This window comes from Manacus candei, unplaced genomic scaffold (genome assembly GCF_025592945.1).
Source record: "Manacus candei isolate 608988 ecotype Guabito, Panama unplaced genomic scaffold, ASM2559294v1 h1tg000079l, whole genome shotgun sequence".
NCBI lineage: Eukaryota > Metazoa > Chordata > Aves > Passeriformes > Pipridae > Manacus > Manacus candei.
In genome coordinates, this window is record NW_026138127.1 from 698,546 (window position 1) to 712,820 (window position 14,275).

Consider the following 14,275-nt stretch of genomic DNA (forward strand, 5'->3'; position numbering starts at 1 on the left):
AGAAAAAAAAAAGCCTCAAAACAAGCAGCAGATAATTGGATTTCTAAAATAAATGGGGGGTTGAATGAAATGGCAGAATTCATGGAAAGCTTTTGTCTTGGACTCCCTACAAGTCTGAACTGCGAGCTTGTTCAAATGGAATAACAAAACACAGGCTCAAGCTGATTTTATTGTTACTCATGTTGGTTTCCATCCTGCAGTTTTTCAGCTTTTGAACTTGAACTGTGGAAGTAGTTTCATTAATTTCAGTGATATTTCTAGTATGCTGAGGGCATATGAGCATAGAAGTGTTAGAAGTAATTTAACCTTATTTGGTATCTTTAGAAAAATGTGTAGCAACTCCACTATTTTTGTATGTGAAAAACAAAATGAGTTTTTGGATCCCCAATTGGACTTGCTCTTTGTCTGGGTGATGTTTTAAAGCAACTTTTGTTTTAAATGAAACCATTTTTTATTTGTCTTGTACTCTGAAGTTTCACATTTTGATTTTTTTTTTCCTCCTCTGGCTGTAAAGCAAAAGGTTCTGGACAGGTGTTTGGGCACCTTGATTTCAAACTTATAGTTGAACCTACGGATGCTCCTCCTTTTACTGTTGTCCTTTTAGCCCCATCACGACAGGAGAAAGCTGCGTGGACAAGTGATATCAGTCAGGTAGTTTAATGCATTCTTTGTCATGTGTGCACTGAGATCTTAGTTTATTCTGTATTTCTGAAAACCATTCCGAGACAGGGATGCTGATTTCTTGAGGGCTCATTTGCTGTGTTCTGTATGAAAACCCCTTAGTGCTGCCTGTTTTCCTCAAAATTCTCTCTTTGCATTTGAGTCACCAGTGAAATGTGTTTCTCAATGACAGAGATGGGATATAAATTACAAAATTGTCCATGTACAAACATAATACTAATGGTAATCATTTTTATGTCTAGGAAGAGCCCATCCAGATATGTATTCTGATTTAAGAAGAAGGATAGTACTGGTTTGTTCATGACTTTCATACAAATCAAAAAACATCTGAGAGTCCTAAGAGTGAAAATTATGCCATATCACATCAATAATGTAGTGAGAAAATGAGATAAACTCTGTTTTCCACCAAAAAGAATACTAACAAACCATTATAAATATTGCTGAGCATTCTGACAGTTTGCAGGAACTGTCCATATTGTAAATGAAGAAAAAAGGTTTTTCAAAATGTTTTAATGTCAGGAATATTTTTTTGTGCGTTTAGTTAAAAACTAATGGCAAAATTTTATCCAAGCCTATTTGGGGAAAGAAGTTGAATGCAATATCTGAACTTTCACCTAAGCAGATCTAAATTAAGGGTATTTTTGTGTGTGTGTGTGCATATGATCAGCAAGTACATAGATCTGTCATAGTCCTGAATTCAGGTCCTATCCTCTATTAATTTAAAGAGTAATAATTGATTAGAGAAATATCAGTGTGGAATGTGTTGCATTTCTTAAGCTGCTGTCATTGCTGGCAACATCTCCAGATGAATCATTGTCATAATGAGTAGAAACTGCTTAAAAATAAGTATTCTGAGTTGCTCTCTGCTGGAATAACATTTTTGAAAGAACAAAAATATGAAAATAAAAATCTCAATCTACATTATGAGCTGCAGCTCTCTGTCTTACAGACATACCTGGTTGGAGAATTTTTGACAAAATAGATTTTCAATGAATTATGGTGTTCCAGTGACATGTACAGTTATTGGAATTATTTTCTGGGGAAGAAAGACTGTTTAGGAATTGGCCTGAAACATGGGACAGCCAGGAATAAGTCCATTCTTAACCTAAATTATAATAAATTAAAAAAGCCATCTGATATCATATTGGTGCTAAAGGGTTCCTTTGAAATATTTAAAATTAAAATGGGGAAATTACGTATTTTATTAGATATATTTTTGTGGCTGCTTTTAGGCAACAGTTTGATCAAATCATATGGTCAGTTGTTACAGCTGGACTTTTCAAATAATCTTAAAACCTTGAATTTATATATAAATAAAACCACATATAGCTACATAGATCATGGTTTAAATTTATAGCTGTGGAGATACAGCTCCATTTCCTTCTCTGGACACATCTGAACTATGTGAAAGAACACCACCTCCTAATTACTTGCCCAAAACATACATACAAGAATTTGCAGGGAATGGCTTGGACAGCACTTTTACACTTCTGTTTCACAATAAGCATCACTTCAATTTGCATTTGCAAGTGTGTTTCTAGACACTGTTTGTTTTTCCCTCTGGTCTTTTGCACAGAGTAAAGGGTAAGGTATTAGTGCACCCATTGCTGTACAGAGTATTTTGACTTGTGGTCTTGATTTTTTAAGCTTACACTCGTTCAGGAAACACTAGAGGTAATGAATTTTGCTCCCTTTCAAAGGAGCTTCAAAGGAAATATCACTTCCAACTCAAAATGCTTAATCATGTGGGAAAAAAAGGATTCCGAGCTGAATGCTTCAGGAATCAGAGGCTGAAAAAGCATGTCCACTGTAATTCTTGCATCACTGCTTTTCATTTGTGAAAATACCTTGTCCCAGTCAGCCCATATCCTGTAAAAGCTGTGCTTAGAGGGATATAAAAAGTGTGGAAATAAGTCTCCTTACCCTGTATTTCATTTTAACAGTTCTTAATGCTTATTTTCACAGTGCATTGATAATATAAGATGCAATGGGTTAATGACAATAGTGTTTGAAGAAAACTCTAAAGTCACAGTGCCACATATGATCAAGTAAGTGCAACCTTTTCCCCCAGTGAACAAAATAGCTTGTTGTGTATTTTTAATAAAAGTTTTAAAAAAGAAAATGTGTTTTCAGAAAATAAAAGAGTTTAATTTATTTTTTCTCCAGTATTGTTAAATGGAATAAATTTTATATCCCAAAACATATGTTTTCAAATCCCTTTCTTGGAATGGTAGGGATCAGTCAGAATGGTAAACTCCTAATTCATGGTGTTTTCTGGATTTTTCTGTTATTTGTGAAGTTGGCTTCAGTTACGCCTCAGATGAATGATTTTATTCTCAGATAGCTTTCCTCTGTCATACCACTCATAATTTTATTGAATATATTTTAAAATGTCTTGAGAATTTATGTGACTAAAGACAAGTGCCATTTTCCAAGGTATTTTGTTGTATTAGCCAAAGTTTATGTTTTCTTTTTTTCTGCTATTTCTGATAAAAAATTATTTTCTCTTGTAATTTTAAGTGATCACACTGAGGTAATTTTTCTTAAACCTGCCTCCTTCACCTTTAAATTCTTTCAGTTATTTATTGTAATTAATAATTTTTATTTCTAGAGAGCAATTTTCAGTACATGATTCCAAATTTTCAACAAAACTTTACCTCTCGGATCTTCTATCTACCTCAATTTACATGAGTTTTGTCTACTGTTATCCAATATAAATATTAATGAATAAAACACAGGGATAGACAGATATCTATTTCCTTTCCTGCTGTTATCTGTCACATCTCTTTGTTTCTCAAATGCCTCTTTTGTAGTTGTTTCCTCTCCTTTCTTTGTGCTTCGAAATGGGAAAGAGAAAACATCCATAAATAGACCATTAGGGCACATACCTTTGATCCATTGAAATAAGGCATTTTACGGTCTTCAGGTTTATTCCAGGAAATCTCCAGTGTGTGTAAACACTTCTGTTACCTGCTAAATCTTAAAAGTACACGACTACAGCACAATCTTAATCCCATTGTCAAGAGAATGAAATTTTAATTCTAAAAACCATACATGTCTTAACAACAGACAAAACTTTGGCATTCTCTTTCTTAAATTTTACTTGTCTGCTTTTCAGCACACACTGTGTTTCAGAGTCAAATGTCATTGAATGAAGTAAAAAGACCTGCCCCATTTCTGAGGGCCCAACTTAAGAAAGAAGATATTTTATTGTTTCTTTTATGTAATACAGTGTAAAACTGTATAAAATACCTTAATATGTATTCTGAGAAAATGACATAATTTTAAAATAACAAGCATATTAAAAGATGCTTTACTTAGTATTCATCTTTTTTTTTTTTTACAAACTAAGCCTTCAGCTAGATAAAATTAAGCAAAATTGAATTTGAGGAAAAAAAAAAACATTCTGGGTAGGGTTATACAAATTATTTTTGTTTTGATGACCAAGCAAAAATTGGTTCTTTATTTCTTTCTCACTGAAACAAAGATTCTTCTTGGTTACTGCTTTGAAATTTGAGATCTTTCATGCTGTTCCCTCTTTATTCTTTTAAAACAAAAAGTAATTCTTGGAGTCTGAGGGCAGGTGTTAATTTGCAGGTGAGCCTTAAACTTAGCTAAGGGATTAATTTTGCTGCCCTTCTGTTAGGATCCATTACTCTATTTTAGATAAAGCTTGATCCCAGCAGAAACACATTGCAATCAGTTCACTATTATTCTACAGTGACATTCTACTAATATTGAACTACAGGCCATAGTAGCCTGAAAGAGACAAGAGGGGACCATTCTGCCCTCTGTTCCATTTCAGAAATTTAAGCATCATTAATGGTTTCTTAGGCTTTGAATGTAAATTATTATCTACCAAAAATAAATTTTAAATTCTTTTAGTTATGGAAGCAGGTATCACCACAGATTAAGAGGTTTATTGCATTGATGAAATACAATAATATAAATATACTTGCCGCCTCTGTGTTGACAAGAGCAGATAAAGTCGTAGCGTTCCTTTGCCATAACCACTCATTGATAAAATGTTTTAAATTTGGGTTTTGTGTGTAGATCCGATGCTCGTCTTCATAGAGATGACATTGACATCTGCTTCAGCAAAACATTGAACTCGTGCAAAGTGCCCCAAATCCGCTACGCAAGCGTCGAGCGCCTCTTGGAACGACTGACAGACTTGAGGTTTCTGAGCATCGATTTCCTGAACACCTTCCTGCACACCTACCGCATATTCACTACGGCAGCTGTTGTCCTGGAAAAACTCTCAGACATCTACAAACGGCCCTTCACCTCCATTCCCGTCAGGTGAGCAAGGGGCTCCAACTTTATATCATACTTTTCCAAAAGAAATACCACGGTGTTGTTTGTCGTTACCTTTGTGATTTTCTGCTTATTTATAAGAAGAAAGTTAAAAAAAGTTTTGAAGCAGAAACTTCTTCGTTTGTAACAGCACATCAGTTTTTAGGTAAGTCTGTCTCAGTTTTTGTCTCTGAGGACTAAGTGTCACACAGATTTTGCAGTGCCATGCAGATTTGCACGAACTGTTTTCAGTTAAACCTGTTCTGTGTTTCTTGTCACCATGTGGGTATTTGTTTCTGTGTTTCTTACTTGCAGGTCTTTGGAGTTGTTCTTTGCCACCAATCAGAACAACAGAGGGGAGTACCTGGCTGACGGGAAGTCGCCACATCTCTGCCGCAAGTTCTCTTCTCCTCCTCCACTGTCACTCTCCAGGACTTCCTCACCTGCCAGAACCCGAAAGCTGTCCCTGACCTCACCCCTGAACTCAAGAATCGGTGCCCTCGACCTCTCTGCTTCGTCTGTGGCCAGCAGTCCTACCTCAAACTACAGCCCGGCCACCTCCCCCCCGCCTACGGGCAGCAAAGTGCCCCTGGACCTGAGCAAGGGGCTCTCGTCCCCAGAGCAGAGTCCAGGGTCCATCGAGGACAGCCTGGAGAACCCCCGCATAGACCTCTGCAACAAGCTGAGGAGGAGCATCCGCAGAGGTATTAAATACCCACAGAACACTGAGACCAGATATCCTGCCCTCTGGTTCTTCTCTAGTCGAGGCTGCGATGAGTTGTCTGATCCCACCATTTGGTTGCTCCCTTCCAGAAATGGCAGTATGGCAAAATCATGGAATCATAGAATAGTTTGAGCTGGAAGGGACATACCACTCATCTAGTTCCAACCCCCCACACTTTGTCTGTTCTCACTTCAGTGGAGTTTTAAGGAGAAAGGCGGAAGAAAATATTTGATACCAGTTGTGTTTCCCGAGGTGAAAGATTTTTGAGTTGTACCATTATTAGAAGTAAAAATATCAAGTTAAAAAGAAGGGATGTAAAGATCTTCAGCATGTTTGCACACACGGTTAGTTTTCCAGGGAGATTCTGTCACTAATCCAAATAAATAATTTATGTGCTGTGCTTGGAATACTAGTGACATTCACACCACCTGGTTGTTCTCCATCCAGAAGGTAGATCTAAAATAGATTAATTGTTCCTGTGCAAATGCCTCTTTCCTCTGTGGATTGTGTAAGGCACCTTGGAACAAGTTTCACTTCCAGAGGGCTAAAGTTGGTTGAAATAAACCTCAGTGTATGCGTCTAGAATGGGATCATTGTATTTATAGATGGCAAAGCAAGAAAGTAGCTTCAATCTCATAGGAAGCATAAATGGGCATTATTTGTCCTTTAGGGATGGAGGAATGGTCTTTAGAATAGAAGCATAGAGAAATATTTTTCTATTGTTGTTTCATTAAGCAGAAAATAACGCAATTAGAAAATGCTATTTTATTCCTAAAATTAATGTTCAAAAATGGTTGTACATGGCCTGATTTACAATCTGAGGAATTTGATCTGTGAATATGAGCAAAATGTAGCCCAGTTTTAATTGCTGGTACTGTAACAACAAAAATTAATAAGAGGAAAGAAGAAAAAGATTACCAAACATAAACTAAGAAAAATATGATCGAAATGTTATATCTACTCCCTAATGATAAATTGAAACAAGTGCCCTGGTAACAAATTTGATGTTGCATTAGGAAGAGGAATTGTTTTTGCAGAATGTAGCCTATTGTTTAACAAAAAATCTTTTTTAACAGACAAGTGAGCCACCTTAGCATTACAGGAGTCTCTCTCTCTGTAGGAGAGGCTTGTGTCATTGGAAAAATTATGTGATTTTTGACCACAGGATGATTTAAAAAACATCTGATTTACTGATGCCTGACAGGCATTTTTCCCCTCTCTGAGGGGAAAAAGGGTTCTAGCACAGGAGGAGGGTCAGGTTAGAAATCAGGAAAAGGTTCTCCCTCTCCTCCCAGAGGGTGGTCGGGCACTGGAACAGGCTTCCCAGGTCAGTCCCAAAGTATAGGCCGTGCATTAAAGTTAATCACAGACAGGTAACTGCAGTTGTACATTGTTTTTTTGCTAAACATTGTAGAGTGAACTGGTTAAGAACAGCTTGTTCTGGCCTCGTGTAAGCACTGGGCATTGTTGCAGAGTTATTCAGATTTTTCATTCTCGTCTGTCAAAGCTGGAGGGGTTACCTGGACAGCACGAGGAACATTTGGAAATGGCAAGGAGCTCATATAAATGCTAAATTGCTGTCTGAGCGGTGTCTTCCATCCCCTTGAGGATCTCCTGCTGAACAGCTTGCGCTCAGTTTGGAGGAGTTTGCATCTAGATAGCTCTGTTCTGCGGGGGAGAGTCCTTTTGTCACCCAGCTGTATGCAGCATGAGGAAGATGAGTAAGTCTAAGAAGAATTCTCACAAGGGGAATGGAAATAGGTAATGCTGTTGCTCTGGTGCTGCCAGAGTTCCAAGAAGACAACTACGAGTTCCTCCAAATCCAGTACAACTGCACAAATTCTGTTCCACAGGACATATTATTATGGTGATTGTTGTTCTCCCTGAATGTTGTCCATTTGCATGCTGGAATTCCCACTTCTTCTCCCCCTTTCACAGTTGCGTCCTTTCAAAGTTTTTATTTTTCCAAAGTTTTTGTTTATTTTTATATACACAAAACTCATGCTGCAGGCAGAGTTGTCATTCATATCAAAAGAAGGATATGTTTTATTGGCTTGTTTTCCCTCATTTCGGAAGTAGCATTTCTTCCATTCCTTTTTTATTCTTCTGACAGAACAAATCCCCCATGGAGTAGTCTGCTCTCCAGTGCAGTTTGGCCGTTTTATTGGACAGATTTTGATTACACAGTTATCCAACAAGGATTATTTTCTCTAGCTCATACAAAATCTATGAGTTCAAGTATCCTTATGACATGTGAACATCAGTGCATATTCTCCTATTTTTAAAACTGACACCTCGCTGGTTTTCACCTGGTTCTTTATTTATGAGATTTTGCGTGTCTGTGTCATTGGTACAAAACTTTCCTGCTCCTTTAACTCTATTCAGAGGATAATTATTGCTGAGCTAATGGAAAAATTTCTTGGCAAGTTCAAGAAGCTGCACTGTTTAGAACAACTATAAACCCAAATTTTGCATGATCACACCAGTATTGACATTTAATTCTCTTTTAAAGCAGCAGTTCTGGATTCTGTGTCAGTGGACAGGACTATCCCTGAGAGCACTTCAGTAGTGGACACCACAGAGCTTTCGCCATGCAGATCCCCTTCGACACCACGTCACCTCCGCTACCGCCAGCCAGGAGGTGAGAAACTGATGTGCCTCGGCTCTGTCAGTCACTTTAGAGAGTTAAATCACTGTGGCTGTAACCTTTGCAGGATATTAGAAAGCAGTAATAATATTTGAATAATCTGTTTTGCTTGTATTTTCTTTATTTCTCAGCTATTAATAATAATATTAAAAAAGCCATTAAAATGTGAAGTATGCCTGTTAAATTTGAGTATCAATAATGAGACTTGGAAGCATATTGGGACTTCAGTATGACTCAGTGTTCTTAACTAGCTCGAGCAGGATGTGCTTCGGTTCAGGACTAATACTGGATCAGTCCTGTTCTCACAGAACTCTTAAGACTGTCTTCGACAGATTTTTTTCAGCTACTAAGGGGGCATATTTTCGGCACCATCTGTAATCACGAAACACACAACACCCATTGTTGTCAATGGGGAGTGACAGTGTCAGTTTCTTTGTATAGCACTGAACATTTACAGATGGTGTCATATTATTCAATCCAAAATTTGAATAAACTGCTCAATTGAAGAGGAAAAAGCTAGAGGTGGAGCTCCTCAAATAGCTCTCACGTGGCTCTCTGAAATCATTAGCAGAGCTGGGAGCTGTGTCCATTTAAAATGCTGCCAGCTCCTGAGCCAAGTTTCTGGGCAAGTATTTTGTACCTGGGACTAAAACAAAACCAGAGCAGAGGCTTCTCACCTGTTAGTAAGTTGCTGAGACACTTTAGATTAAAATCAATAGCAATTTTCTGTGATTGAGTCTGTTTGTGGTGAGATGGCAAGATTCTGGAGTTAGAAACTGTGGGCAACAGTGTTGTATTATCTGAGTACTAGTCAGAGACAATGTTTTCTACTCCCTCTGGAAAGAAGTTTGTTAAATTCTGAAAAACTCTACTCATCCAGGGAAGCAATGAAAACACATGTGAATCTACTTGTCAGAAGCTGGTTAATATGCTTAGTTCTCTGACATGACTTTTTGTTTAGGTTCATTTTCTACTCTATTGTTTTTTGATTTTTGTTGTTGCTGTTTTTGTTTTGTGTGTGTGTTTTGTTCTTTTCTTTTTCTGTTTGGTTTAAATACCTGTTTCTCATCTCAGCAGTGTCTTAGTGTTTCTATAGCAGCATTAATCATAGTGACCTGGAAAAAAAACTTAAACCACAAATATGATACTTTTATTGTCTTTAACATAAAGTCATCTGACAGTGAAAGCAGAAAGTGTTCATGAAGTATAAATGTTAGTGAAGATTTTAAATCTTACTGTTGTTTAATGAAGAGTATGTGGAATTTAACTTTTCCCTGTCTTTTCCATTTACAGTGCAAGCTGCTGATAACAGCCACTGCTCAGTTTCTCCTGCTTCTGCTTTTGCTATTGCTACGGCTGCAGCAGGGCACGGGAGCCCACCAGGTGAGAGAAGTGTGCTGTGCAAGAGACTAACAGTGAGATACCTGCGTTCTCTAAAGCTAAAGATTTCTCAAGAACTTACCTGTTATGTTCTGAAGAATACATGCTCAGGTTGGATGGGGCTTGGAGCAACCTGGTCTAGTGGAACATGTCCCTGCCCATGGCAGTGGAGTTGGAATAAGATGATCTTTAGGGTCCTTTCCAACCCTATTAGTTGAATTCTTATAATTTGTCCTTAATATTTCTAGCACAGCCTACTACTGAAAGGTTAATATTTGGTGTATTTGTGGTCTGCTAAACCTCTAGTTAGTATCTTCCTTGTTTGTTTTTTTTTAATTCACTTACAATTTAAGATTTTTATTTTGAAAACGAGCTTTTTTATGTCCAAGGTTGGTATATATAAGAGCAGTTTTACTTAACAAAATTATTTCGGGTGTGTACTGTATGTTCTTTGGAAAGCAGCTATGGTAGCCTACTGATTGGAGGTACTTAAAGCAACATAAAATACTTGATTTAAGTTTTCAATGTGTTTGCTGCCTTACTGTGTACCCTTTGACATACTGATATCTTCCACTAACCAAGTCCTGTCATGTTTCAAATAAAAAACTTCCTTAAAGTCTACAAAATCAATGTCACTTTGCCTTGACATGCTCAAACCCACAGTTCACTTTGATTATATGTGAAAAAGCACAATCTGACTGTAAATTCACACCTGTCTCTTTTCCATTGTAACCATTGGAATGACAAGAAACTGCTTTGAAGACCTCAGTCTCAAATTTACTCCTGAAATTCTGTGCAAAACAGTATATCATCACCATAGATGTCAGTGGATTTTGTACTCACTGTGTCTGAAGTTGTGGTCATTGCTTGTTAAGTGAGAAAGCATCATGATAATTTCTGCAGAAGCATGGATTAGTGCTTTTGTTACTCCTGTGCACTTCCTGTGATCTTTAGATTACAAGACAGTAATGTTCAGTTTTAGTAACTTTATCACAGAATCACTGAGGTTGGAAAAGCCCTCACAGCCCATGGAGTCCACCCCGTGCCCAATCCCCACCATGTCCCACAGCCCAGAGCACTGAGTGCCATGACCAGTTGTTCCTTGGACACCTCCAGGGATGGCGACTCCACCACCTTCCTGGCCAGCCTCTTCCAATGTCTAATCAGAAGAAATTCCTCCTAATATCCAACCTGAACCTCCCCTGGTACAGCTTGAGGCAGTTTCTTCTTGTCCTGTCCCTTGTTCCCTGGGAGCAGAGCCCAACCGCTCCCTGGCTCCACCCTCCTGTCAGGGAGTTGCAGAGAACGAGAAGGTCCCTCCTGAGACTCCTTGTCTCCGGGCTGCTCGTGATGCTGCAGACCCTTTCCCAGCTCCATTACCTTCCCTGGACATGCTCCAGTCCCTCAATGTGTTTCTTGTCTGAGGGGCTGTTACAACCCGCCCCAGGAAAAAGGAGGGGGGGTAACCCAGGTTTTATCAATAATCCCTTGGGGTGGATTAAAGTGAAACGACACTAAATAATCGGTGTCTGAAAACATATATTGGCAAGGTTTATTTTAACAATTTTGTATCAACAGGTATGCTAGCATTTTGGGTGCTGTCATATAACAAGGCGAACCTTTCAGGGGAGGAGAAAAATGCATAGGGGAGAGAAAGACAGGGTAAGAGTAAGGGAGAGCAAGAAAAAAGAAAAGATGAGAGTGGTAAAAACGAATATAGTCACCGCCCACTGGATCCAGCGATGTAAAAAGCAATGGTCTTGATCCGCAGGCGGTGGGGGAGAAGAAAAAATACCCCCCAAAGTCACCAGTCAATATCTATATCCTTTGCACCTCCCCCAAGGTGGGGAGTTGTTTTCATAGGGTGGTGTCCCCCTTTTTGGTGTGGAGTTCATGTGGAGGGCGTGGTAAACTTGGCTCTTCCCGTCTTTTCAGGGCTTGACATCTTCTGCAATGGAGGAGGGGGCATGGGCCCAGTTGCCCATCAGAAAGTCAAAAGCCTGCAGAAGTCTCTTAGAATGCATAAATCATTAACCATTTCAGTCTCTGACAGGGGCCCAGAACTGCCCCCAGCACTCGAGGTGTGGCCCCAGCAGTGCCCAGCACAGGGACGGGCACTGCCCTGGGCCTGGGACACACCATGGCTGGGACAGCACTGGGACCATTGGCCTCTTACCCACCTGGGCACACCTGGGCTCATGTCCAGCTGCTGTCACCAGCACCCCCAGGGCCTTTTCCAGCTTTCCAACCCCTGTTTCCCCAGCTGGAGTGTTCCATGGGATTGTTGTGACCCAAGAGCAGGAACTGGCACTTGGCCTTTTCCCTCACCCCGTTGGCCTCAGCCCATGGATCCAGCCTGTCCAGATCCCTCTGCAAAGCCTTCCTGCCCTCCAGCACATCAAAACTCCCACCCCACCTGATATCATCCATGGATTTGCTGAGGATGCACTCAGTCCCCTCATTCAGATCATCAGTAAAGACATTGAACAGGACTGGGCCCAGCACTGATCCCTGGGGGACACCATGAGTGACCAGACACCAGCTGGATGTGGCACCATTCCCACCACTGTCTGGGCTGGGCCATCCACACAGTCCTTAACTTGGGAAGATGCATCTGTCCAAGCCATGGTCCGCAGCTTTTGCAGATGCTGTGGGAGACAGTGTCAAAGGCTTTGCTGAAGTCCAGGTGGACACATCCACGTGTGTCCCTCACCCACTAAACAGGTCACCTGGTCATAAAAGGAGATCAGGTTGGTCAGGCAGGACCTGCCCTTCTTAAACCCATCCTTGCTGTGCTTGATCATTTGGTTGTCCTGTACATGCCGTGTGATCACACTCAAGATGATGAACCTGTTGCAGACATTATTCAGTAATTTTTATTTGCCTTTGGAATCAGACACTGCCATAGAATCACTGACACAATGTGCTTTATGAGTTAATTCCAGTGTGTTTACTAATTGTCTGAAAAGCAAAATAAGAGTGAAAAATACGGGTTTTTCCCACTAGGAGCCAATTAAATTAAAAATTACTGCTTTTGTATTGTTAAAATCACAGCTTTTCAATATTCGTAACACTGAAGAAAGAGAGAAAATACGATCTACAATTATGCAGTCATTTGGAGGAATATCAAACATGGGAGTGCTGTGAAAGGAAAAAACAACATCCCTAATATTCATGTGCTGTTTTTTGTGTTGCTGTTTAAGGTAGTTCTTCATTCAAGGTCATTCTCCTAAGTGATGTAAAAAACAGTGAGAGGGTTATGCAGCAGATTTGACAAGAAAATGTGTGGTGAGTAGTCTCAAGAGACTGAACTGGAGTAATCTGGTGTCCACCTGTAATCAGTATGAAAATTGAAGGCTACAAACCACAGTTTGAACTGTTGAATCATCTGTTTTGTAACTTAGTGCAATTAATCATGATAGAGATGGTATTTGTTACAGAGTCATGAAGTTCAATTTTGAGTAAACCAAATAATTTTATTTATTTCCCATGTATATGTCACCATGATTATGAGATTTTTCTTACATAATGCCTTTTTTTTCCTTGTGGTCTCCTGTCTTATTCACTTCATAGGATGGGCATGATCACTCAGTGAATCAGTTCTGAGCAATGAATGAGATTTGTGAGGTTTCTTCCTTTTTTTCAGTCAGTCCTTGGCTTCCCTGCTGCAGACATTCTGGTGTGTGCCATTTAATATACTCCTGCATGGAATATGAATATATGAAAATATGAATAGATGAAATTTAGTGTTGATTAATACTAAGTGATGCACACAAAGAAAAACAGTCTGAGCTCTACACCTGAAAGGGTTGGCTCAGGACTGAGATTCTGAGGATGACAATAGGTTGTTTCCTTAAATGATCTTGGTGCTCAGCAAGAGCCAGAAAGGTAAAGGAAACATCAGGAATTATTAGGAAGGGAACAGAAAAGACTATTATGGTAACAGAGTATAAATCCAGAATTTGTGTAATGAATAGAAGCCTGGTGAGATTCTGCTGAGGGACATTGTGAAGGTTCAAAAGTGAACAGTTACCTGATAGGAGTCATTTGAGGTTACTAAACTGGCAAAGTAGAACAGGACCAGGATTTGAAATGAGTTGGAGGCTGTGGCAGAGTATTAGGAGGTACAAGTCACCTGTGTGTCTTCTGTTTTCACTGTTGCCTGAAGCCTTCTGGATGTTTTGTATTTTGGTAGTGTTATTTTGTTGGGTTGTGGGGTTTTTTTAGGGGTGGCGGGGGGGAGGAATTTGGTTTCGGTGGGTTTTTTTAATTTCTTTTAAATTTTTTTATTTGTTTGTTTATTTAGTTTTTTGTTTATTTTGAGGAGGATTTTTTTGGATTTTCTTCTGGTTGTTTAATGCTGCTTTCCTGGGATACGATGCCTTTAGCTCTTCTCAATTTCCCATCTCCCAGTTCTGACTATTCAGGGATGCACTGAGGCAAGCAGGCTAACAGACTCACAGGAAGGCCCTGTAATTACACTCTGTCAGAACCAGACATGAAGAACATTTAATTATCTTCTGTGGAGAGTGCTGGCCGTAACATTT

At 39.3% G+C, this 14,275-nt stretch overlaps 1 protein-coding gene across 4 annotated transcripts in view; it reads left to right on the top strand.

The window, feature by feature from the left end:
* Positions 1 to 14,275, top strand: part of RASGRF2 (Ras protein specific guanine nucleotide releasing factor 2) — a 128,935-nt gene that overhangs the window by 65,408 nt on the left and 49,252 nt on the right. For 3 of the 4 annotated variants that reach the window (XM_051810837.1, XM_051810834.1, XM_051810835.1), the window contains exons 12-17: positions 515 to 651; positions 2,647 to 2,729; positions 4,735 to 4,983; positions 5,293 to 5,681; positions 8,214 to 8,342; positions 9,642 to 9,731. In XM_051810837.1, coding sequence (XP_051666797.1) covers positions 515 to 651; positions 2,647 to 2,729; positions 4,735 to 4,983; positions 5,293 to 5,681; positions 8,214 to 8,342; positions 9,642 to 9,731 — 1,077 coding nt within the window. The remainder of the gene's footprint in view (positions 1 to 514; positions 652 to 2,646; positions 2,730 to 4,734; positions 4,984 to 5,292; positions 5,682 to 8,213; positions 8,343 to 9,641; positions 9,732 to 14,275) is intronic. The other variant, XM_051810836.1, reaches the window with a different exon arrangement.